Source organism: Pseudophryne corroboree, chromosome 2 (genome assembly GCF_028390025.1).
Source record: "Pseudophryne corroboree isolate aPseCor3 chromosome 2, aPseCor3.hap2, whole genome shotgun sequence".
In the NCBI taxonomy this organism is placed as follows: domain Eukaryota; kingdom Metazoa; phylum Chordata; class Amphibia; order Anura; family Myobatrachidae; genus Pseudophryne; species Pseudophryne corroboree.
Genome location: NC_086445.1, coordinates 575768277 through 575793740, shown reverse-complemented (window position 1 = coordinate 575793740; position 25464 = coordinate 575768277). Strand labels below are relative to the sequence as shown.

The following is a 25464-nucleotide window of genomic DNA, read 5'->3' as shown; positions in this document are numbered from 1 at the left end:
GGTTCAAATTTCGGCCCTGTCGATCTTCCAAAAAGAACTGGCTTCAGTTCCTGAAGTTCAGACGTTTGTCAAAGGGGTGCTGCATATACAGCCTCATTTTGTGCCTCCAGTGGCACCTTGGGATCTCAATGTGGTTTTGGGGTTCCTAAAATCACATTGGTTTGAACCACTCACCACTGTGGACTTAAAATATCTCACATGGAAAGTGGTAATGCTGTTGGCCCTGGCGTCAGCCAGGCGCGTGTCAGAATTGGCGGCTTTATCCTATAAAAGCCCTTACCTAATTTTTCATACGGATAGGGCAGAATTGAGGACTCGTCCTCAATTTCTCCCTAAGGTGGTTTCAGCGTTTCACCTGAACCAGCCTATTGTGGTACCTGCGGCTACTAGGGACTTGGAGGACTCCAAGTTGCTGGACGTAGTCAGGGCCCTGAAAATATATGTTTCCAGGACGGCTGGAGTCAGAAAATCTGACTCGCTGTTTATCCTGTATGCACCCAACAAGCTGGGTGCTCCTGCTTCTAAGCAGACTATTGCTCGTTGGATTTGTAATACAATTCAGCTTGCTCATTCTGTGGCAGGCCTGCCACAGCCTAAATCTGTAAAAGCCCATTCCACAAGGAAAGTGGGCTCATCTTGGGCGGCTGCCCGAGGGGTCTCGGCTTTACAACTTTGCCGAGCAGCTACTTGGTCAGGGGCAAACACGTTTGCTAAATTCTACAAATTTGATACCCTGGCTGAGGAGGACCTGGAGTTCTCTCATTCGGTGCTGCAGAGTCATCCGCACTCTCCCGCCCGTTTGGGAGCTTTGGTATAATCCCCATGGTCCTTACGGAGTTCCCAGCATCCACTAGGACGTCAGAGAAAATAAGAATTTACTTACCGATAATTCTATTTCTCGTAGTCCTTAGTGGATGCTGGGCGCCCATCCCAAGTGCGGATTGTCTGCAATACTTGTACATAGTTATTGTTAACTAAATCGGGTTATTGTTGTAGTGAGCCATCTTTTCTAGAGGCTCCTCTGTTATCATACTGTTAACTGGGTTCAGATCACAAGTTATACGGTGTGATTGGTGTGGCTGGTATGAGTCTTTCCCGGGATTCAAAATCCTTCCTTATTGTGTACGCTCGTCCGGGCACAGTATCCTAACTGAGGCTTGGAGGAGGGTCATGGGGGGAGGAGCCAGTGCACACCAGGTAGTACTAAAGCTTTCTATTTGTGCCCAGTCTCCTGCGGAGCCGCTATTCCCCATGGTCCTTACGGAGTTCCCAGCATCCACTACGGACTACGAGAAATAGAATTATCGGTAAGTAAATTCTTATTTATAGGCAGCTATAGGGGAAAACACTCTGTATAGTGATATCCCTGTGTTATATAGCGCCCTGGTGTGTGCTGGCATACTCTCCCTCTGTCTCCCCAAAGGGCTTTGTGGGGTCCTGTCCTCTGTAAGAGCATTCCCTGTGTGTCTGCTGTGTGTCGGTACTGCTGTGTCGACATGTATGATGAGGATAATGATGTGGAGGCGGAGCAAATGCCTGTGAATGTGATGTCACCCCCTGCGGGGTCGACACCAGTGTGGATGGACTTATGGAAGGAATTACGTGACAGTGTCAGCTCCTTACATAAAAGGTTTGACGACATAGGACAGCCGGCTACTCAGCTTGTGCCTGTCCAAGCGTCTCAAATGTCATCAGGGGCTATAAATCGCCCGCTACCTCAGATGACAGATACAGATGTCGACACGGATACCGACTCCAGTGTCGACGATGATGAGACGAGTGTACCCTCCAATAGATCCACCCGTTATATGATTGAGGCTATGAAAAATGTTTTACACATTTCTGATGATACCCCAGGTACCACAAAAAAGGGTATTATGTTTGGTGAGAAAAAACTACCAGTAGTTTTTCCTGCATCTGACGAATTAAATGAGGTGTGTGAGGAAGTGTGGACTTCCCCAGATAAGAAATTGATCATTTCTAAAAGGTTAATGGCTGCGTACCCTTTCCCGCCAGAGGATAGGTCACGCTGGGAAACACCCCCTAGGGTAGATAAAGCATTGACACGCTTATCAAAGAAGGTGGCACTACCGTCTCCGGATACGGCCGCCCTAAAAGAACCGGCTGATAGAAAGCTGGAAAGTACCCTAAAAGCTATATACACACACACTGGCATTATATTGAGACCCGCTATTGCATCAGCTTGGATGTGCAGTGCTGCTGCTGCGTGGTCAGACTCCCTGTCGGAAAACATTTATACCATGGATAGGGACAATATTTTGCTAACGATTGACCATATAAAAGACGCGGTCTTATACATGCGTGATGCACAGAGGGATATTTGCCGGCTGGCATCAAAAATAAGCGCTATGTCCATTGCCGCCAGACGGGGGTTATGGACTAGGCAATGGTCAGGTGATGCCGACTCCAAGCGGCACATGGAAGTTTTACCCTATTTTTGGGGAAGGTCTTTCAGACCTCGTTTCCACAGCTACTGCTGGGAAATCGACTTTTTTGCCACAGGCTACCCCACAGCAAAAGAAAGCACCGTATTATCAGGTACAGTCCTTTCGGCCCCAGAAAAATAAGTGGGCTAGAGGCTCATCCTTTCTGCCGAGGGGCAGAGGAAGGGGGAAAAAGCTGCAGCACACAGCTAGTTCCCAGGAGCAGAAGTCCTCCCCTGCGTCCGGTAAGTCCACAGCATGACGCTGGGGCTGCTCAGGCGGAATCGGGAACGGTGGGGGCACGTCTCAGGTTTTTCAGCACACAGTGGATCCCTGGGTCCTTCAAGTAGTATCTCAGGGGTACAGGCTGGAATTCGAGACGTCTCCCCCCCGCCGTTTCCTAAAATCTGCCTTGCCGGCAACTCCCTCTGCCAGGGAGGCAGTGTTGGTGGCTATTCAAAAACTGTATTCACAGAAAGTGATCGTCAAGGTACCCCTCCTTCAGCAAGGAAAGGGTTACTACTCCACAATGTTTGTGGTACCGAAACCGGACGGTTCGGTGAGACCCATCTTAAATTTAAAAACCTTGAACACTTATATCAAAAGGTTCAAGTTCAAGATGGAATCGCTCAGGGCGGTTATTGCGAGCCTGGAGGAGGGGGATTACATGGTATCCCTGGACATCAAGGATGCGTACCTGCATGTCCCCATTTACCCTCCGCACCAGGAGTACCTCAGATTTGTGGTACAGGACTCACTATCAGTTCCAGACGCTGCCGTTCGGGTTATCCACGGCACCGAGGGTCTTTACCAAGGTAATGGCCGAAATGATGATACTCCTTCGCAAGAAGGGAGTTTTAATTATCCCGTACTTGGACGATCTCCTGATAAAGGCGAGGTCCAAAGAACAGTTGATAGTGGGGGTGGCACTTTCTCAGGAAGTGCTACAACAGCACGGCTGGATTCTAAACATTCCAAAGTCACAGCTGGTCCCGACGACACGTCTTCTGTTCCTGGGAATGATTCTGGACACAGACCAGAAAAGAGTGTTTCTTCCACTGGAAAAAGCCGAGGAATTGTCATCTCTGGTCAGAGACATTCTAAAACCAGGAAAAGTGTCGGTACATCATTGCACACGAGTCCTGGGAAAAATGGTAGCTTCGTACGAAGCAATTCCATTTGGAAGGTTCCACGCAAGGACGTTCCAGTGGGACCTGTTGGACAAATGGTCCGGGTCCCATCTCCAGATGCAACAGCGGATAACCCTATCGGCCAGAACCAGGGTGTCGCTGCTGTGGTGGCTGCAGAGGGCTCATCTACTAGAGGGCCGCAGATTCGGAATACAGGACTGGGTCCTGGTGACCACGGATGCCAGCCTTCGGGGCTGGGGAGCAGTCACAAAGGGAAGAAATTTCCAAGGACTGTGGTCAAATCAGGAGATTTCTCTTCACATAAATATCCTGGAGCTAAGGGCCATATACAATGCCCTAAGCCAGGCAAGACCCCTGCTTCAAAACCAGCCGGTACTGATCCAGTCAGACAACATCACGGCGGTCGCCCATGTAAACAGACAGGGCGGTACGAGAAGCAGGATGGCGATGGCAGAAGCCACAAGGATTCTCAGATGGGCAGAGAATCATGTGTTAGCACTGACGGCAGTGTTCATTCCGGGAGTGGACAACTGGGAAGCAGACTTCCTCAGCAGGCACGACCTCCACCCGGGAGAATGGGGACTTCATCCAGAAGTCTTCCAAATGCTGGTCAACCGGTGGGAAAAACCACAGGTAGACATGATGGCGTCCCGCCTCAACAAGAAGTTGAAAAGATATTGCGCCCGGTCAAGAGACCCTCAGGCGATAGCGGTGGACGCTCTAGTGACACCATGGGTGTACCAGTCGGTTTATGTGTTTCCTCCTCTACCTCTCATACCCAAGGTACTGAGAATAATAAGAAGGCGAGGAGTGAAAACCATACTCGTGGTTCCGGATTGGCCAAGAAGAGCTTGGTACCCGGAACTTCAAGAGATGCTTACAGAGGACCCTTGGCCTCTGCCGCTCAGACAAGACCTGCTGCAGCAGGGACCCTGTCTGTTCCAAGACTTACCGCGGCTGCGTTTGACGGCATGGCGGTTGAACACCGGATCCTGAAGGAAAAGGGTATTCCGGAGGAAGTCATCCCTACCCTGATCAAAGCCAGGAAGGATGTCACCGCAAGACATTATCACCGCATTTGGCGAAAATATGTTGCTTGGTGTGAGGCCATGAAGGCCCCGACGGAGGAATTTCAACTGGGTCAATTCCTGCACTTCCTGCAAGCAGGGGTGACGTTGGGCCTCAAATTGGGGTCCATAAAGGTCCAGATTTCGGCTCTGTCGATTTTCTTCCAAAAAGAACTGGCTTCACTGCCCGAAGTTCAGACTTTAGTCAAAGGAGTACTGCATATTCAGCCTCCTTTTGTGCCCCCAGTGGCACCTTGGGATCTCAATGTGGTTTTGGCATCCCTGAAATCACATTGGTTCGAACCACTTAAGACTGTGGATTTAAAATATCTCACGTGGAAAGTGGTCATGCTGTTGGCCTTGGCGTCGGCCAGGCGGGTTTCAGAACTGGCGGCTTTGTCTTGTAAAAGCCCTCATCTGATTTTCCATATGGATAGGGCAGAATTGAGGACTCGTCCTCAGTTTCTCCCAAAGGTGGTCTCAGCTTTTCACTTGAACCAACCTATTGTGGTGCCTGCGGCTACTAGGGACTTGGAGGATTCCAAGTTGCTGGACGTAGTCAGGGCCCTAAAAATTTATATTTCCAGGACGGCTGGAGTCAGAAAGACTGACTCGCTGTTTATCCTGTATGCACCCACCAAGCTGGGTGCTCCTGCTTCTAAGCAGTCTATTGCGCGCTGGATTTGTAGCACTATTCAGCTGGCGCATTCTGCGGTAGGCTTACCACAGCCTAAATCTGTAAAAGCCCATTCCACACGGAAGGTGGGCTCATCTTGGGCGGCTGCCCGAGGGGTCTCGGCTTTACAACTTTGCCGAGCAGCTACTTGGTCGGGGGCAAACACGTTTGCAAAATTCTACAAATTTGATACCCTGGCTGAGGAGGACCTGGAATTCTCTCATTCGGTGCTGCAGAGTCATCCGCACTCTCTCGCCCGTTTGGGAGCTTTGGTATAATCCCCATGGTCCTTACGGAGTCCCCAGCATCCACTAGGACGTCAGAGAAAATAAGATTTTACTCACCGGTAAATCTATTTCTCGTAGTCCGTAGTGGATGCTGGGCGCCCATCCCAAGTGCGGATTGTCTGCAATACCTGTACATAGTTATTGTTACAAAAATCGGGTTTTGTTGTGAGCCATCTCTTCAGAGGCTCCATTTGTTATCATACTGTTAACCGGGGTTCCTATCACGTATTATTTGGTGTGGCTGGTATGAGTCTTTCCCGGGATTCAAAAATCCTTCCTTATTGTGTCAGCTCTTCCGGGCACAGTTCCTAACTGAGGCTTGGAGGAGGGTCATAGGGGGAGGAGCCAGTGCACACCAGATAGTCCTAAATCTTTCTTAGATGTGCCCAGTCTCCTGCGGAGCCGTCTATTCCCCATGGTCCTTACGGAGTCCCCAGCATCCACTACGGACTACGAGAAATAGATTTACCGGTGAGTAAAATCTTATTATCTCTTTTAAGGGAAACATTCTTTTTGGGGAAGATCTCAACAAGATTGTTCTGACTTAGCTTCTGCTAAAACTGCATGTCTGCCTAGTACTACTCCTTCGGCCCCGAAGGCTAAGAGTACTTCCATTCGTTCCTTTCGACCTCCAGGTAAAGCAAAGGATCAGGTGTACCCGAAACAGGCTTGCACTTCCAAATCCACTAAGCCCAAACCTGCTGCCAAAACAGGAAGCCTGCTGCCAAAACAGGAAGCCTGCTGCATGATGGGGCGGGCCTCCCTCTGGGGGATCCCAGAGTGGGAGGCCGACTTCTACGGTTTGCTCAGGTATGGTTACAGACCACTTCGGACGCCTGGGTCAGAGAAGTCGTCGCTCACAGATATGCCATCTCTTTCAAGAAACGTCCCCCTCGCCAGTTTTGCTCAACAAATGTCCCTTCGGATGTGGTAAAAGCAAAGACTCTCCATCTGGTGGTACAATACCTCCTGGACACGGCAGTGGTAGTGCCGGTGCCTCTGGCTCAGAGAGGCAGGGGGTACTATTCAACGCTGTTCCTTGTCCCAAAACCGAATGGATCTTCTCGGCCCATTCTCAACCTCAAGTCTTTGAACAAATTTGTGAAAGTCTCCAAATTCCCTATGGAAACTCTTCTCTCTATTGTTCTTGGCTTGGAGCCCAAGGACTACATGGCATCCCCGGACATACAGGATGCTTACCTGCACATACCTATTGCAGTGTTGCATCAGCAATACCTGCGGTTTGCTATTGGCAACCTACATTTTCAATTCCAGGCCTTGCCCTTTGGTCTGACCTCGGCTCATTGGGTTTTCACCAAGGTCATGGTGGTAATGACAGCCCTTCTCCACCATCAGGGTGTCGGGATCCTGCAGTATCTCGACGACTTGTTGATCCTGGTGACCTCTCCAGAGGTTCTACTTCAACATCTGGAACTGACTGTCCAATTCCTGCAAGCCCACGGGTGGCTCATCAACTGGAAGAAGTCTTCCCTGGTTCCTGCTCAGAGCATGGTGCACCTGGGAGCACTATTGGACACCCACAACCAGAGGTTATTTTTGTCTCCGGAGAAGGTCTTGAAGCTTCAGGACAAGATAAGATGCTTCCTCTTGTCAATACACTCGGCGATGCAAGTTCTAGGCCTCTTGATGTCTGCTTTCGACATGGTGGCGTACGCTCAATTTCATTCCCGCCCTCTGCAGAGGTTTATTCTCTCTGAGTGGTGCGGCCTGCCTCACCGGATCAGGTATCACATGATATCCTGGACTCCGGCAGTCCGTCTGTCACTGACTTGGTGGCTGCAAGACCAACAACAGAGCAGGGGTCGTCCATTCTGGATCTCCAAGTGGTTCCTTCTGACGACGGATGCCAGTCTGCGGGGTTGGGGCGTGCTGTTGGAGCAACATTTTCTTCAGGGTCGGTGGAACAGGGAGGAATCCCTCCTCCCGATAAACATTCTGGAATTGTGGGCAGTTTTCAATGCGTTGACACTAGCCCTGCCCCAAGTACAGAACAGGCCTGTTCAGGTACAGTCGGACAACGCCACCACGGTGGTGTACATAAATCAAGGCAGCACCCGAAGCCGCAAAGCACTGATGGAAGTTTCAAAGATTCTTAGTTGGGCGGAACGCCATCTGCCAGCCATATCGGCAGAATTCATTCCGGGGGTCCTAAACTGGGAAGCAGACTTCCTCAGTCGTCAGAACGTGCACACCGGAGAGTGGAGCCTTCATCCGGAGGTCTTTCAACTCCTCGTGGACATGTGGGGCTACCAGATGTAGACCTGATGGCGTCTCAACACGATCACAAAGTTCCGGTCTTCAGAGCAAGGACAAGGGTTCCTCAAGCAGCGTTCGTGGATGCACTGGCAATTCCATGGAACTTTTTTCTGCCGTAAGTGTTCCCTCCGGTGTCACTTCTGCCCAGGGTGATAAAGAAGTTCAAGCAAGAAGGAGGAATACCACTTCTAATCGCTCCAGCGTGGCCCAGACTGCATTAGTTCTCAGACCTGCAGGTTCTAGCGATAGAGCGTCCTCTTCTGTTTCCACAGCGCCCAGGCCTCCTCGTTCTACCCAGGGTCCTTGTGTCTACCAGGATTTGGCTCGGCTGGCTTTGACGGCGTGGCTCTTGAAGCTTCCTTACTGAGGGCCAAAGGTTTTTCTGAGGCGGTCATTCAAACTATGTTGAAGGCCCGTAAACCGGCTTCTGCTCGGATTTATCATAGGGTCTGGAATTCTTACTTCGCCTGGTGTGCGACTCACAATTATGATGCATGCAAGTTCAGTACTGCCAAACTTTTGTCTTTCCTGCAACAGGGCCTGGTCTTGGGCCTTCGTCTGGCCTCCCTCAAGGTACATATTTCTGCCTTGTCGGTGTGGTTTCAGAGAAAAACTGCGTCTTTGCCTGACGTTCATACTTTCACTCAGTGTTTAACGGATTCAACCTCCTTATGTCCCGCCTGTGGCTCCTTGGGATTTGTTTGTGTTCTGGACGCCTTACAAGAGTGTCCGTTTGAACCTCTTGAGTCTGTGGACCTTAAGTGGCTTACTCCATAAGGTCTTGTTTCTGCTGGCTATTGCATCTGCTAGACAAGTTTCAGATTTGGTTGCCTTGTCCTGTCTGTCACCCTTTCTGATTTTTCACCGTGACCGTGCGGTTCTCAGAACCCGTCCTGGTTATCTGCCTAAGGTGGTGTCATCTTTCCACCTTAACCAAGAGATTGTGGTTCTGGCTTTTACCTCTCCAGGTTTATCTTCCAAAGAGCGGTCTTTGGATGTGGTACGGGCTCTCCGACGAGAAACGGTCCTCTTCACATAAATACGGAGATCTGATTCCCTCTTTGTCCTTTTTGGTTTTCATAAACGTGGCTGGCCTGCTAATAAGCAGACCTTGGCCAGATGGATTGATTGCACATGCTTATGTACAGGCTGGCCTTCCAGCTCCTGATATTATTAAAGCCCATTCTACTCTGTCTGTTCAACCTTCTTGGGCGGCCCGCCGTGGTGCGACCCTTGAACAATTGTGCAAGGCAGTTACGTGGTCCTCATTGAACACGTTCATAAGGTTCTATGCCTTCGATACTTCCGCCTCCCAGGATGCCTCCTTTGGACGCCGAGTTCTTGTGCCCGCTACAGTGCATCACCTCCCATGAGGAACTGCTTTAGGCCATCCCCGATGTTATACCTGTGGAACCCCAGTGTACCCCACTACAGAAAAGGAGATTTATGGTAAGAACTTACCTTTGTTAAATCTTTCTGTGAGGTACACTGGGTTCCACAGGGCGCCCACCCTGCCGCACTTAGCTTCTTTGGGTTTGTATGGCATTAGCCGCTGACACCTTTTCCTGTCATGAGTGTGTGGTGTATGTGGCTACAAACTGTTGTCGTCTCTCTTACCTGCTACTGCATTGGGCTGGTTAACAAAACTGAGCTCCTGTGCACGGAGGCGGGGTTATAGAGGAGGCGGCGGCGGCGCTAAGCATCCTGGGAACAGTCAAAGCTTTTAGCCTGTTGGTGTCTCGGATCAAGATCCAACTCTACACCCCGATATTATCCCTGTGGAACCTAGTGTACCTCGCAGAAAGATTTAACAAACGTAAGTTCTTACCATAAATCTCCTTTTTCGGTATGCTGTTTGGGTAACAGCATACCTGCACCGTGGGAGTTAGGGTGGTGCGGTCACCGGCCTTGCGAGGTGCAGAGCCGATTCCCCGCTGCAGGACCACTGTCCTGAGGGGCTGTTGTTCAGTGGGGCACTTCGGCTTGGCTGTCAAAACCGCAGCACGCCGCACATCCCTAACATATGCCTGAAGGTTGTGAGTACAATCCGGGAGCCCCGCTAGGTGGGTCCCCTGGTTCAAAGTGGGCCTGAACGCGGGCGCGGCATATGGGACCCTTCTGGGGGAGACCCGCTAGAGTTCCACGTGTAGACTGGCTTCAAACAGCTTGAGCTAGCACTTGTGTGATGTTTTTAAGTAAACAGGAGACCCTTGCTAGTATAAAAAAAAATCACTGAGGTATCTCCTGCTCCATTGGAGGGGGCGGAACTACCTCAGAGCAGGACCAGAGGCATTTTGGTGCCAGAAAACTAGTACAGGGTGTAACAAAGGGGGAGAGTCGCTATTGTACACTATCTGGGTCCTCTACTGGACAAATTATTAGTGTTACTGTGATATAATTAGCTGTCGGCCTCACTAGGATTGTGCAGCTAGGGGTGTGCTGGTGTCTTTCTGTGTCTCCTCTCACATAGAGTAAGGGCAGGCTTGATCAGTATTACTGTCTGTATGTATGTTCTTGCGCTTACTGTGAAACATGGGTAAACACAAGCTGTGCAGTGTATGTCACACTAGATTCTCTCCAGTATCATCTGATTCTGTCTCTTGTGAACAGTGCAGCCAATATTCACAAACGTTCAAACCAAATTTTTCTGGCGCTGCGATTGATCAGATTTGAATGCGGCTATTCTCAGGGATAATTGGTATTAACCCCTTATATAGTAGAACAGAAAAGAAGCAACGAGAATGTGCTTCTTCAATCTGATGTAGATTTATTCTGTAAATAAAGATAATTGTTAAACATTCATGATATCAGCCAGCATCACATAAAATCACATTAAGAAAGGATACACAATAAAAAGCTCCCTTTAAAAAGATAATCTCACACTTTCTATGCAGTATATATTTTCCTTAATTTTATTGTTCGTAGTCGGACAGATCATGCAAAACATACAAGAAACAAAGTTAGTAACAACGCCAAAGCTATATTGCAATGAAACTTCTTCCACAACTTTTGTTAGTATCCAAGTGAATCATGCATTCAGTGTGGTGTGTTTAAGTAGCAGTCCATGCATATAGTTATTTTGTCAGCATTCAAGCAATTTATGCTACAATATGACGTTTATGAAAAACTGTCCATAACTTTTCATACCACACTGCTGGCTAAAATGGACTTTGACTGACATACGTCCTTTAACCTGTATATCAAATTACCCGACTTGTCGAATAAAAATGCTCGGGACTGAATAAGTCGGAACCCCTTCCGACCTGAAAACGTCGAAAACTGCTGGCTTTTCGACAAGACGGCAGTTTTGACCTTAATTGAATGTACCAGAGCAGCTTCAATAACCGGAGTTGTAAAATATATTCCATCCATCCACACCTGTATGATTAAATCTAGGTTTTTCCCCAAACAGAAGTACCCTTGATAGGGAACAACTGACAAATTATGTTTAGTCTGTGCTTGCGGTCCAAGGACATAGCCGACCAGTACTTCTATCCACTATAGAGGTTACCATACTGGCTGAGGAAGCAATGGTATTCAAGTGCAGGGTGACCTGGAAAACTTGTCCTGTTTGGGGTCCTGGGGACCAAGTTTGAGAAACCATGGTCTAGGGTACAGGCTGTATAAAACATATTTAAATACTATAAGATAAGTGGTCGGGAAAAGTTTAAACATACCATAATATATACACAAACATAATAGAACCAGTACTGCATTTTCTAAAGACATTTTCTCCCACCTTATGATAAGGCTCCTGTCTCCTCTTCCTGATAGCTACTCTTGGGTCCAGTGTACGGGTTCAGGACTCAAACTTGGTAGAATAAGCTGCTACCACTGGGCATGTGCAACAGCTTCTTCTCGGTCCCTTAAACTGCATGATGTTGCGGCCACTCTAGTAATAGTATTATACACCATTGCGATTGTCATAATTTGAGCCACATGCCAAGATGAGGGGGGTTCTGTGCAATGTTCTTGCACCGGTATTTCGTCTGCAGAGATCCTGAACGTTTGCCCTATATATACCATCACAGGTGGTATTTTTAAACTATTTGTCTAATATAGAAAGGAACTACTAACCCATTAAAACGACTGCCATAGGGTGTTTATGAAGTTTACTCTTAATAATTGTCACTTTAAAAATGCAAAGGTCTAGTATGTTTCTACATATTTTACCAAACTATAAACTCTAGTTAAATGAAGCATTGCAATGTGTAAGTGTAGGCAACTATCCTTCACAGTAGCATATAAACAAAGGTGAATATTTTTTCTTTGACGTAAAATTGGCATTTGGTTTTACCAATGTATTTCATTCTGTAATATCCCAAGTTAAAGTATGCCTATATGTGATGACACTGCTGCCCTCAGATTAGTTTGTAAGAAGGAGTTTGTCGAAATTGTCAGAATGTCAATAGGATAAAATAAAAGTATAACTATGTTGGCATTGTCCTATCGACATGTCGGCAATACGTAAGAGTTTGCAACATATAGTAATTGTTACTGCAGCTGTAATTTTTTGGTTTTGTGTATGAAAACTATTCATAATATAGAATGTCATATGGCATGGACATAGTATTTGTATGGCAGATTTTCATAAATATCACCCTGCACCCTTTTGTTTCAGATGAAGACAGGTTCTCTGTTAAACAAGCCAAAGGCTGTACTTCAAAAACTGGCTACAATGTCCGACCTGAATCCCAATGCACCAAGAAACTCGAGGAACTTTGTTTTTCAAACTCTGTCTCCAAAAAAGAAAGACTTATCTACAGAAAAACCTACATCAAAGGTAATATGGCCTATCTGCAGCAATTGTAACTGGGAACATTTCATGCTGAAGCAGTTTAATATTGGCAACCTAAAACACTTCTCACGGTAGAACTGGTCTTCCACGTAATTAAAGTGGACTTGATTCTACCGCTCTACAACCATTGGAATGTATTCAATTAGGCACTAAGGACATCTGTTAAGTGCTTTAAAGTGGTCTGGTCTTTTGAATCTTTTCTGGGGTAAATTACCTTCCTGGACGTTATAAAATAATCCACTATAGACGTATTTATATATACTTATGTTTAATGCTATTTTGATTCCAAATGAAAGTTGCTTTTCATGATATTTTTTTTTCTGAATTATTTCAGAAATAGTTGGTAGGAGCAGCACAATAATAGATAATTTGTGGGGTTTTTGGTGACCATTATTGCACCTGAATATACAGAGTTATATCTGGTTAATCTAAAAGCATGTTTAACTCCACACACTCCAGGGGTGCAAATGGAGGATGTTTTAAAACTGTGTAGACCAAGGGGCTTAATTACAATGTGTTGTGTTGTAGAACCTGGCACTTCTGATCTTCTGATCGTGTTTATGATAGGTATTTAAAAGGGCAGTGCTTTTACTAGCCTTGTCTTGCTAGTATATGTATTGCCCTTTTAAAGATTGCTCATAAACACACTCTGAAGTGTTGGGTTCTAGATTTGAAATTGCTGCAAGAAAAATTTAAATGAGCAGCAGTATTCCCTGTAAAAATAAAAATTGTCCAAACTTAAGGCACAATTGGCAACTTCCTTTGGTAAGTAGACTGACCGATCTGGACACTTAAGGGCTATAGTTATTAACCAACTGCTTTTGCAAGCCACGGGTTTCATCTCAAATTTAAAAAGATACTAATTAGTGCAAAACACACCAGGCTTTGCAGTTATCATTAGGGTTGCTGTGAATTTTGAGGTCAAACATGCTGAGAAGGTACTTTGTAAATGTACCTTTTTTTATTTATTGTTATTTTCTCTAATGTCCTTGAGGATGCTGGGACTCCGTAAGGACCATGGGGGAATAGACGGGCTCCGCAGGAGATAGGGCACTTTAAAAAAGCTTTGGATTCTGGGTGTGCACTGGCTCCTCCCTCTATGACCCTCCTCCAGACCTCAGTTTTACACTGTGCCCAGAGCAAGATGGGTGCACTGTAGAGAGCTCTCCAGAGTTCTCTGCCTGAAAGCATTTTTGTTTGGATTTTTCTTCTATTTTTTACTACTTTTTCACAGGGAGCACTGCTGGCAACAGGCTCCCTGCATCGAGGGACTGAGGAGAGAGGAGCAGACCTTCTTGTCAAAGATAGGCTCTGCTTCCTCGGCTACTGGACACCATTAGCTCCAGAGGGGGTGAACGCAGGTTCTTACTGGGCGTCCACCCCCGGAGCCGCGCCGCCGTTCTCCTCACAGAGCCAGAAGTCAGAAGACGTCTCAGGCGGCAGAAGCCTTCAGCTTCACTGAGGTAACGCACAGCACTGCAGCTGTGCGTCATTGCTCCCATACACTTCACACACTCCGGTCACTGTAAGGGTGCAGGGCGCAGGGGGGGCGGCGGCGCCCTGGGCAGCAATATAACCTCTACATGGCAAAAAGACTATATACATGTACAGGTGGGCTCTGTACATGTATATAAAAGAGCCCCCGCCATATTTTACTAAGTTTGAGCGGGACAGAAGCCCGCCGCCAAGGGTGCGGGGCTTCTCCCTCAGCACTCACCAGCGCCATTTTTTCTCCACAGCACTGCTGAGAGGAAGCTCCCCGGACTCTCCCCTGCTTACACGCGGTGAAAGGGTGCTTAAAAGAGGGGGGGGGGGGGGGGGCCACATAATTGGCGGTTTACATATTACACAGCGCTGCTGGGGGGAAACATTGTGTGTTGGTCTCCAGGGTTATTGTGCTGGGGTGTGTGCTGGCATACTCTCTGTCTCTCCAAAGGGCCTTGACAGGGATACTGTCTTCAGAAAAGGGGTTCCCTGTGTGTGTGAAGTGTGTCGGTACGTGTGTGTTGACATGTTTGACGAGGAAGGCTCGCTTACGGTGGAGGGGGAGTGTTTGAATGTCAGGTCGCCGTCGGCAACGCAGACAGCGGAATGGGTGGATATGCTGAATGTCTTGAATGCAAATGTAAATCTATTGCATAAAAGGTTAGACAAGGCAGAAGCTAGGGATCAGTCAGGTACCCAGTCCATGCCTGTCCCTATAGCGCCAGGCCTGTCGGGGTCTCAGAAGCGCACCATATCTCAGATCGATGACAGATACCGACACAGATTCTGACTCTAGTGTCGACTATGAAGATGCAAAATTACAGCCGAAGGTGGCTAAGGGTATACGGTACATGATTATGGCCATTAAAGAGGTTTTGCATATTACTGAGGAACCCCCTGTCCCTGACACGAGGGTACACATGTATAAAGAGAAAAAGCCTGAAGTCACTTTTCCATCATCATTTGAGTTAAGTGAATTGTGCGAAAAGGCTTGGGACTCTCCGGATAGGAGACCACAGGTTCCCAAAAGGATTCTTATGGCGTATCCTTTTCCACAAACTGATGGAATACGCTGGGAATCTTCACCAAAAGTGGACAAGGCGCTAACACGCTTGTCCAAAAAGGTGGCACTGCCTTCTCAGGATACGGCTTCCCTCAAGGAACCGGCCGATCGCAGGCAGGAAATTACCTTGAAGCACATTTACACTCACTCCGGTACTATTGCTAGACCGGCTATGGCGTCAGCCTGGGTTTGTAGTGCAGTTGTGGCATGGGCAGATTCCTTATCTGCGGAGATTGACACCTTAGATAGGGATGCCATTCAAATGACCATAGAGCATATCAGAGATGCTGCCTTGTATATGAGAGATGCTCAGAGAGACATTTGTTTATTAAGTTCCAGAATAAATGCTATGTCTATTTCTGCTAGGCGACTCCTGTGGACCCGGCAGTGGACGGGAGATGCCGATTCTAAGCGGCACATGGAGTCCTTGCCGTACAAGGGGGAGGAGTTGTTTGGAGACGGCCTCTCGGACCTGGTCTCTACGGCTACGGCTGGTAAGTCGAATTTCTTACCTTATGTCCCGCCGCAGCATACTAAGAAAGCACCTCATTATCAAATGCAGTCCTTTCGTTCCAATAAAAACAAGAAGGTGCGGGGATCGTCCTTTGTTACCAGAGGAAAGGCAGGGGAAAGAAGCTGCACACAGCTAGTTCCCAAGAGCAGAAGTCCCCCCACTGCGTCTGCAAAGTCCACCGCATGACGCTGGGGCTTCCCGGGGGGAGGCAGATCTGGTGGGGGCTCGTCTTCGGTTTTTCAGCCACGTCTGGGTTCAATCGCAGGTGGATCCCTGGGCAATAGAGATTGTTGCTCAGGGATAGAGGCTGAAATTCGAAGACTTGCCTCCTCGCCGGTTTTTCAAATCGGCTCTGCCGACTTCCCCGTCAGAGGGAGTCAGTGTTGACAGCAATCCAAAAATTGTATGTTCAACAGGTGATTGTCACAGTTCCTCATCTCCAGCAGGGAGAGGGATATTACTCAACCCCGTTTGTGGTCCCGAAACCGGACGGTTCGGTCAGGCCCATTTTAAACCTGAAATCTCTGAACTTGTACTTGAAAAGGTTCAAGTTCAAAATGGAATCACTCCGGGCGGTCATCGCCAGCTTGGAGGGGGGGGGATTGGATGGTGTCCCTGGACATAAAGGATGCATATCTTCATGTTCCAATATTCCCCCCTCATCAGGCATTCCTGAGATTTGCAGTGCAGGACTGTCACTACCAATTTCAGACGTTGCCGTTTGGGCTTTCCACGGCCCTGAGGATTTTCACCAAGGTAATGGCGGAAATGATGGTGCTCCTGCGCAGGCAGGGGGTCACAATTATCCCATACTTGGACAATCTCCTAATAAAGGCGAGATCTCGGGAGAAGTTGCTGGACAGCGTGTCTCTGTCCATGAAGACGTTGCAGCTACACGGCTGGATTCTCAATATACCGAAGTCCCAGCTAGTTCCTACAACGCGTCTGACCTTTCTGGGCCTGATCCTAGACACAGACCAGAAAAAGGTTTTTCTTCCGATCGAAAAGGTTCAGGAACTCATGGCCATGGTCAGGAACCTATTGAAACCAAAGAAGGTTTCAGTGCACACGGGTCCGGGGGAAGATGGTGGCTTCATACGAGGCCATCCCTTTTGGCAGATTCCATGCGAGGACTTTTCAGTGGGACCTCTTGGACAAGTGGTCCGGGTCCCATTTACAAATGCATCAAAGGATCACCCTGTCTCCCAGGACCAGGGTATCTCTCCTGTGGTGGCTGAACAGTGCTCACCTTCTAGAGGGTCGCAGGTTCGGCATTCAGGACTGGGTCTTGGTAACCACGGACGCAAGCCTCCGAGGCTGGTGAGCAGTGGCACTGGGAAGAAATTTCCAAGGTCTCTGGTCAAGCCTGGAGACTTGTCTCCACATCAACGTCCTGGAGTTGAGGGCCATATACAACGCCCTGCGCCAAGCGGAGAACTTACTTCAGAGAAGACCGGTTCTGATTCAGTCAGACAATGTCACGGCAGTGGCTCATATAAACCGCCAAGGCGGAACAAGGAGCAGAGTGGCCATGGCAGAAGCGACCAGGATTCTACGCTGGGCGGAAGACCATGTAAGCGCGCTGTACGCGGTGTTCATCCCGGGGGTGGACAACTGGGAGGCGGACTTCCTCAGCAGGCACGACCTGCATCCGGGGGAGTGGGGACTTCATCAAGAAGTCTTTGCACAAATCGCGGATCGGTGGGGCCTGCCTCAAATAGACTTGATGGCATCCCGTCTCAACAAAAAGCTAAAGCGGTATTGCGCCAGGTCAAGGGACCCTCAGGCGGTAGCGGTAGACGCTCTGGTGACACCTTGGGTGTTCAGATCGGTCTATGTGTTTCCTCCTCTTCCTCTCATACCCAAGGTGTTGAGAATTGTAAGAATAAGCAGGGTCAGAACAATCCTCATTGTTCCAGATTGGCCACGGAGGACTTGGTATCCGGAACTACAAGAGTTGCTCACAGAAGATCCGTGGCCTCTTCCTCTAAGGCGGGACCTGCTGCAGCAGGGGCCCTGTCTGTTCCAAGACTTACCGCGGCTGCGTTTGACGGCATGGCGGTTGAACGCCGGATCCTAGCGGTAAAAGTAGTTCCGGAGGAAGTCATTCCTACCCTGATCAAGGCTAGGAAAGACGTGACGTTAAAACATTATCACCGTATATGGCGGAAATATGTTTCTTGGTGTGAGGCCAGAGCTGCTCCTACGGAGGAGTTCCATTTGGGCCTTCTACTTCACTTCCTTCAAACAGGAGTGACCTTGGGCCTAAAATTAGGGTCCATAAAGGTCCAGATTTCGGCCTTATCCATTTTCTTTCAAAGAGAATTAGCCTCTCTTCCTGAGGTACAGACTTTTGTGAAGGGGGTGCTGCATATTCAGCCTCCCTTTGTACCTCCGGTGGCGCCTTGGGATCTTAACGTGGTGTTACGTTTCCTCAAGTCACCTTGGTTTGAACCACTTAAAACTGTGGAGTTGAAATACCTCACATGGAAAGTGGTCATGTTGTTGGCGTTAGCTTCGGCGAGACGTGTTTCAGAATTGGCGGCTTTATCGCTTAAAAGCCCATACTTGGTTTTTCACGTGGATAGGGCAGAGTTGAGGACTCGTCCTCACTTTCTGCCAAAAGTGGTCTCATCTTTTCATGTTAACCAACCTATTGTCGTGCCTGTGGCTACAAGGGACTTTGAGGATTCCGAGTCCCTGGATGTAGTCAGGGCTTTGAAGATTTATGTGACCAGAACGGCTCGGATCAGGAAGACTGAAGCTTTGTTTGTTCTGTATGCGGCCAACAAGGTTGGCGCCCCTGCTTCAAAGCAGACTATTGCTCGCTGTAACACTATTCAGCAGGCGCATTCTACGGCAGGATTGCTGTTACCGAAATCGGTTAAGGCCCAGTCCACTAGGAAAGTGGGCTCTTCTTGGGCGGCTACCCGAGGGGTCTCGGCATTACAGTTGTGCCGAGCAGCTACTTGGTCGGGGACAAACACCTTTGCAAAGTTCTATAAGTTTGATACCCTGGCTGAGGAGGACCTCCTGTTTGCTCAATCGGTGCTGCAGAGTCATCCGCACTCTCCCGCCCGTTTGGGAGCTTTGGTATAATCCCCATGGTCCTTACGGAGTCCCAGCATCCTCAAGGACGTTAGAGAAAATAAGATTTTACTTACCGGTAAATCTATTTCTCGTAGTCCGTAGAGGATGCTGGGTGCCCGTCCCAAGTGCGGACTTCTTCTGCAAGACTTTTATATAGGTATTGCTTACATAAGGGTTGTGTTATAGTTTTCGGTGATACCGTGGCTATGTCGTTGTTCATACTGTTAACTGGGTAAGTTTATCACAAGTTATACGGTGTGGCTGGTATGAATCTCGCCCTTAGATTTACAAAAATCCTTCCTCGTACTGTCCATCTCCTCTGGGCACAGTTTCCCTAACTGAGGTCTGGATGAGGGTCATAGAGGGAGGAGCCAGTGCACACCCAGAATCCAAAGCTTTCTTAAAGTGCCCTATCTCCTGCGGAGCCCGTCTATTCCCCCATGGTCCTTACGGAGTCCTTATATGGCACACAAGGGATCCACAGCGCCCATTACACAGTACATAATCAAATGAGCAAACAGTTCAAGACAATATAGGACAGGTATAGAAAACCAGGGTTTAGATGCCATCAAAGTGAGTATGGAGTATAAGATAGTGTTAAGAAAAGGAAAGGCACATGAGGAAAGAAGTCCCTGCTCTTGCGAGCTTACAATCTAAAAGGTGAGGGGCTAACAGACTGGGGTGACAAGGGGTAGACAGTGAGCATAGACAAGAGGGTTAGGAGGAGAGTTGGCTGGGATTGGTAAAGAAGTGTGTCTTGAGAGCCCATTTTAAGTTTTGTAGAGAGGTTGAGAGTTGGATGGGGAGAGGTAGAGAATTTCAGAGATAGGGAGCAGCATGTACAAAATCTTGTAGGTAGGAGTGGGAGGAGTTATCATTTGGCAGGAGAGACAGCATGCATTAGCAGAGCGAAGAGGACAGGTGGAAATGTGTAAAGAGAGAAGGTCAGAGATGTAAGAGGGAGAAGAGTGGGTGAGGGCTTTGTAGGGGAGTGGGAGAAGCTTGAATTGGATTCTGAATGGGAAGGGTAGCCAGTGAAGATTCTGCAAGAGAGGGGATGTGGAAGTAGTACGTTTGGTGAGGAAGAGGAGACGGGCAGGAGCATTAAGGATAGATTAGAGTGGAGAGAGGCATTTTTGAGGGAGGCCAGATAGGAGGAGATTGCAGTAGTCCAATCTGGAGATGACCAGTGAGTGGATGAGGGTGTTAGTAGCAGCCTGGGTGAGAGAGGGCCTGATCCTGGAGTTGTTTTTGAGATGGAAACAGCAGGTTTGTGAGAGGTACTGAATGTGTGGTTTGAAGGAGAGGGAGAAGTGCAGGATTACTCTAAGGCATCGCACTTTGTGGCTAGAGGAGATAGTTGTGCCATCAATGGATACTTAAATTGTGGGAGGTGAGATTATGCGGGAAGGAGGGAAGCTCAGTTTTAGACATGTTAAGTTTAAGAAAGCGCTAGGACATCCAGGAGGAGATAGCAGAGAGACAGTTGGAGATACGAGTGAGGAGAGCAGGGGAGGAAAGGTAGATTTGAGTATCGTCAATGTAGATATGATATTGTAAGTCAAGAGCTAATGAGCTCACCTACATGAGGATATGTAGAGAGAGAAAAGGAGAAGCCCAAGAACAGAACCTTGGGGGGACACTTACTGGTAGAGGAAGGGTTGGGGGGGGGGGTGGAGTCACGAGAGGAGACTGAGAAGGAACGGTCAGAAAGGTAGGAGGACAGCCAGGAGAGAGCAATATCACACAAACCAAGGGAAGGAAGTAAAGGATTTACAGGAGAAGAGGGTGGTCTACAGTGTCAAAAGCAGCAGAGAGGTAAAGGAGAATAAGTAGAGAGCAGTGGCCCCTGGATTTAGCAGCAAGGAGGTCATTCCAGACATTCGTGAGGGCAGTTTCAGTGGAGTGCAGAGGATGGAAACCAGAGTGGGAAGAAAGAAAGACAGTGAGGTGGTTGTAGACAATACGTGCAAGGAGTTTGAAGGCAAAAGGGAGGAGAGAGATGGGTCGGTAGTTGTAGAGATTGTTGGATCAAGGGTACATTTTTTAAGAATAGGGGAGACAAGTCTGTGACTGCTGCCAAGACCTTTCTGCAAATAGATCTGATAATCCGCCTCACACCAAGAGATCTGGAGGGCACTGTGGTATAGCGTTGCAGTATGAGGGATAAAGAAAAATCTGAGCTTTGAAAACACTTACTGTCCTAGTCACCTTCCCTATTCATTTGGTTTCCAGTCAATGCATTAACAGTAAGGATAACTCGGTGCTGCATATTCAAGCTACATTTACTAAATCTAGTTACTTGTTTTGTATTAGTAATGATCTCATTTGCAGTCCTTACACCTGTGAGCTGTTTGGACTGATTTTATTTCTTTTCAATTAATTCATTTAGCATATGTCATGGGAAAAACTTGTGTTAGATATTATAAAGCTTTCTGCCATTCACATTGTTCTCTCCTTTTTTTTCAGCAGGTTAGAAAGAACATTGCTGTTGCCACCCCTTCTCCCAAGCGTTTAAAGTTTGATAATTCCATTACTAACAGCAAGAATCGTAGTATCTTCCCTTTCTTAGAGAATTAGCATACTGCACTTTATTTGCCGTTCACTGTTTACTCTGAGAAGATGTAGGAAGCTAGAGTGGCTGTTCTTATAAGACGATGGCTATGTACTTCACGCATGAAGTCTACAGGCAGCAATGCTGAATTTTACTTGAATGTGTTCAGATTTTTACAGAAAGATGTTATCTTTCCATATTCCTTGTATTGCATTTCTATATATATATATTTAAAAATTTTATGTTGTAGATGTTTTATGTCTTGTGATATAATTGTGTCTGTAAAATAGTCTTTCATAATGCGCCATGTACATTGCAGTCTGTGTGATCTGAAATACGTGGGTCAGGTACGGAATCTAAATGAATTTTGAGTATAAACAGCACAATGTCTGCTTTGTTAGTTTCTACTATTTTATGTTTCCTGAATTTCAGTTAATTTGGTGATGTTCATTTTTAGATATCTTAAAATTGATTTGATTACCATTCCTTATCTTGCAGATTTTATTTATTTATTTTGCGTGTTCATCCAATCTACCACAAATCAAGCTGACTTGTATTTCAGTCATTATGAACAGTTCCCTGCACCAATTAAATGCTGGTAGATCACTTTTGATTCTGTTATGTAGCCATCTGCATGATCAAACCTGCCATTCTTCTATAAATTAGTGATTGCCGACCTCCTGTACCCAAACTCATGTGGAGGAGTATGTCGACCTCCCAATGCTGGTACTGGGATCCCAATACAGGTTTAATGCTTCTTAGATCATTTTACCCTGGTAGGAGTTATAACTTAAACATACCAGTGAGTTTCATTTTTAAAGTTATACCACCCTCATTGGTGTAATGCTATAAGGACCAATGAATCTGTGTTGTGATCCCTATGTCTGTATTGTGAAGGCAACATACTACTACACAGTGAATGTCAACCTCATGTCACATACACTCTAACTTTAGGTTTGTTTATCTGAATTATTTTAATAAAATTTTCTAAAGGGACATTTACCTTTTATTTAATGTATATTATGTCTGAAAATGTGTAATATTTTTCTTTGTGTACAATATTGTAAATTATTGTAAAGAAAGTACTGTTTAGATTTTTTTAAAATAAAGTTTTTTGTCAATTTTGTATAAAATTTTGTTTTGAGAAGGGCCACTAGAGGGAGCTTAAGCTAAACAATTGATAGGCAAATCTTATTCAAGTATACATTCACCAATAAGTCAGTGTTTTCAGAAGCAAATTTTAATATCTCATGCATATGAAAAGTACAGTATATGTTTAGATTTTGCAAACAATAAAAAACAGCATAAATATAAGAAAATACCACGCACTACTCAATGCGAATAAGAGCAGTAAATAGTAATATCTGACAATGTATATTGACAAAAATCGTAGAAAAACATTTATCAAAATATGTAGCTTACATATATTTTTCTATTTATGCTTCCCAAAAAGTTTTGATATCTCATAAATGTGCCATTAAAATCTGTGCCAAAAAAGTTTCTTCAGGGTCCATAGGTATCCACAGGAATGACCTTGGGTATAATGGTGGAGACCATAGATCAAGGCACTGAACAATTAAGGATGCACTGCTCCGCCTCATACACCTCTCTTAGCCAGTTCAGTTTGGTGCCATCCGGAGCTGGTCACCGTTTAACATTGGGGTTGCCTAAAGCTGGGAACACACTGGTAGATATATCTGCAGATATACTGTATCTATAACTGGATGGGGCAGTGTGTTGTGCATACACACTGCCTGATCCGTTGTGACTGACATCACGAACTGGGCGGGCATTTCTTGCGCCCGCCCAGTTCAGCTGTGCATTAGGGATGGACATCGATGGTCGATGTTTCCAAACCATCAATGTTTTTCTTTTGATGGTAGGGTTTCTAGCATTCAATGGTGCCCTCCCGATGTTTTTCACCATCGAATAGTAGTCACCTTGCTGCTGTGTCTGTATCAGGGAAACTTCCTAAGTTTGTTGGAGGCTGTCTGACACTCTCTCTGCTTCAGACATGAGCCTGCTCAGTCAGTCCCCTCACCCCCTCCCCCCTCTAGGCTGCTGCTTGACAACAGGGCCCACTGCTAGCTGATTGGCTCTCACTGACTCAGAGAGCCAATCAGAGCACAGACCTCACCCTGCAGCAGTCACTCACACAGAAAAAGCCACAGACACACGGAGCTCAGGAGGATTCAGAGTAGGAAACAGAGGGACGTCTCTGAACTTTAGATCACCCCAGCTATACACCACCACTGATCAGGGGGCATCATTTAGGAAGGCTATGGACAAAGTCCTTGCTTGAGTATGTTTTCGACTGTGGGAAGAACCAAGAGAAAACACAAAAAACATGGAAAGAACATACAAACTCCACACCATAATCAGAATTGGTCCCATGTGAGACAGCAAAGCAAACCGTGCACTGAGCCAGTTGCCATCCACATTATCGTGAATGGGTATTGAGTCTGAACCTTATGTTATGTACCAAGTTTCAAAAAGGAAGCTTTTTGGAGCTTGGTCCCAAAGGTTACAGACATCTGGCTCTTATGGTGTTAGTTGCTTTATGACTATGGAGGAATTTTCAGAGGTGAAGGCTATTATGATTTCTCTAACGTCCTAGTGGATGCTGGGGACTCCGTAAGGACCATGGGGAATAGACGGGCTCCGCAGGAGACTGGGCACTCTAAAGAAAGATTCAGTACTATCTGGTGTGCACTAGCTCCTCCCTCTATGCCCCTCCTCCAGACCTTAGTTAGAATCTGTGCCCGGACAGAGCTGGGTGCTCCTAGTGGGCTCTCCTGAGCTTGCTAGAAAATAAAGTATTTTGTCAGGTTTTTTATTTTCAGAGAGCTTCTGCTGGCAACAGACTCTCTGCTACGTGGGACTGAGGGGAGAGAAGCAAACCTACTCACTGCAGCTAAGTTGCGCTTCTTAGGCTACTGGACACCATTAGCTCCAGAGGGATCGAACACAGGTACCTAACCTTGATCGTCCGTTCCCGGAGCCGCGCCGCCGTCCCCCTCGCAGAGCCAGAAGTACAGAAGCAGCAGAAGCAAGAAGACATCGAAATCGGCGGCAGAAGACTCCTGTCTTCACTTAAGGTAGCGCACAGCACTGCAGCTGTGCGCCATTGCTCCCGCAGCACACCCACACACTCCGGTCACTGTAGGGTGCAGGGGGGGGGGGGGGGGGGGCGCCCTGGGCAGCAATTAAGATACCTGATGGCAAAAGTATACATATATACAGTCAGGCACTGTATATATGTGCGAGCCCCCGCCATTTTTACACATGAGAAGCGGGACAGAAGCCTGCCGCTGAGGGGGCGGGGCCTTCCTCAGCACACCAGCGCCATTTTCTCTTCACAGCTCTGCTGGAAGGACGCTCCCCAAGCTCTCCCCTGCAGTATACAGGTGCAATAGAGGGTAAAAAAGAGAGGGGGGTACATAAATTTATGCGCAGATATATATATATATATATATATATATATATATATATATAAAAACAGCAGCTACTGGGTGAACACTAAGGTACAGTATAATCCCTGGGTTATATAGCGCTGGGGTGTGTGCTGGCATACTCTCTCTCTGTCTCCCCAAAAGCCTTTGTGGGTTCCTGTCCTCAGTCAGAGCGTTCCCTGTATGTGTGCGGTGTGTCGGTACGCCTGTGTCGACATGTTTGATGAGGAAGGATACGTGGAGGCAGAACAAGTGCAAATAGATGTGGTGTCGTCCCCGACGGGGCCGACACCTGATTGGATGGATATGTGGAAGGTGTTAAATGATAATGTAAGCTCCTTACATAACAGATTGGATAAAGCTGTAGCCTTGGGACAGTCGGGGTCTCAACCCATGCCTGCTCCCACAGCGCAGAGGCCGTCAGGGTCTCAAAAGCGCCCAATATCCCAGTTAGTTGACACGGAATCTGATTCCAGTGTCTGATGATAGTCAAATATCTACCTTTTAACATTAGCTATATACGAATACCGTGTAGCCGTAGTGGCCGCTAAACCTCGTGCACGTGCTACGCACTTCATACGCTATTTGCGTATGAAGGCCTCACAC

The 25464-nt window shown here is 47.3% G+C and overlaps 1 protein-coding gene across 4 annotated transcripts in view; it reads left to right on the top strand.

Annotated features, from left to right (window-relative positions):
• CLSPN (claspin) overlaps positions 1 to 22539 on the top strand; it is a 410714-nt gene extending 388175 nt beyond the window's left edge. For 3 of the 4 annotated variants that reach the window (XM_063954464.1, XM_063954463.1, XM_063954466.1), the window contains exons 24-25: positions 12524 to 12685; positions 21322 to 22539. In XM_063954464.1, the coding sequence (XP_063810534.1) occupies positions 12524 to 12685; positions 21322 to 21432 (273 nt within the window). In that variant the 3' untranslated portion in view covers positions 21433 to 22539. The remainder of the gene's footprint in view (positions 1 to 12523; positions 12686 to 21321) is intronic. The other variant, XM_063954465.1, reaches the window with a different exon arrangement.
• The last annotated feature ends 2925 nt before the right edge of the window (positions 22540 to 25464 follow it).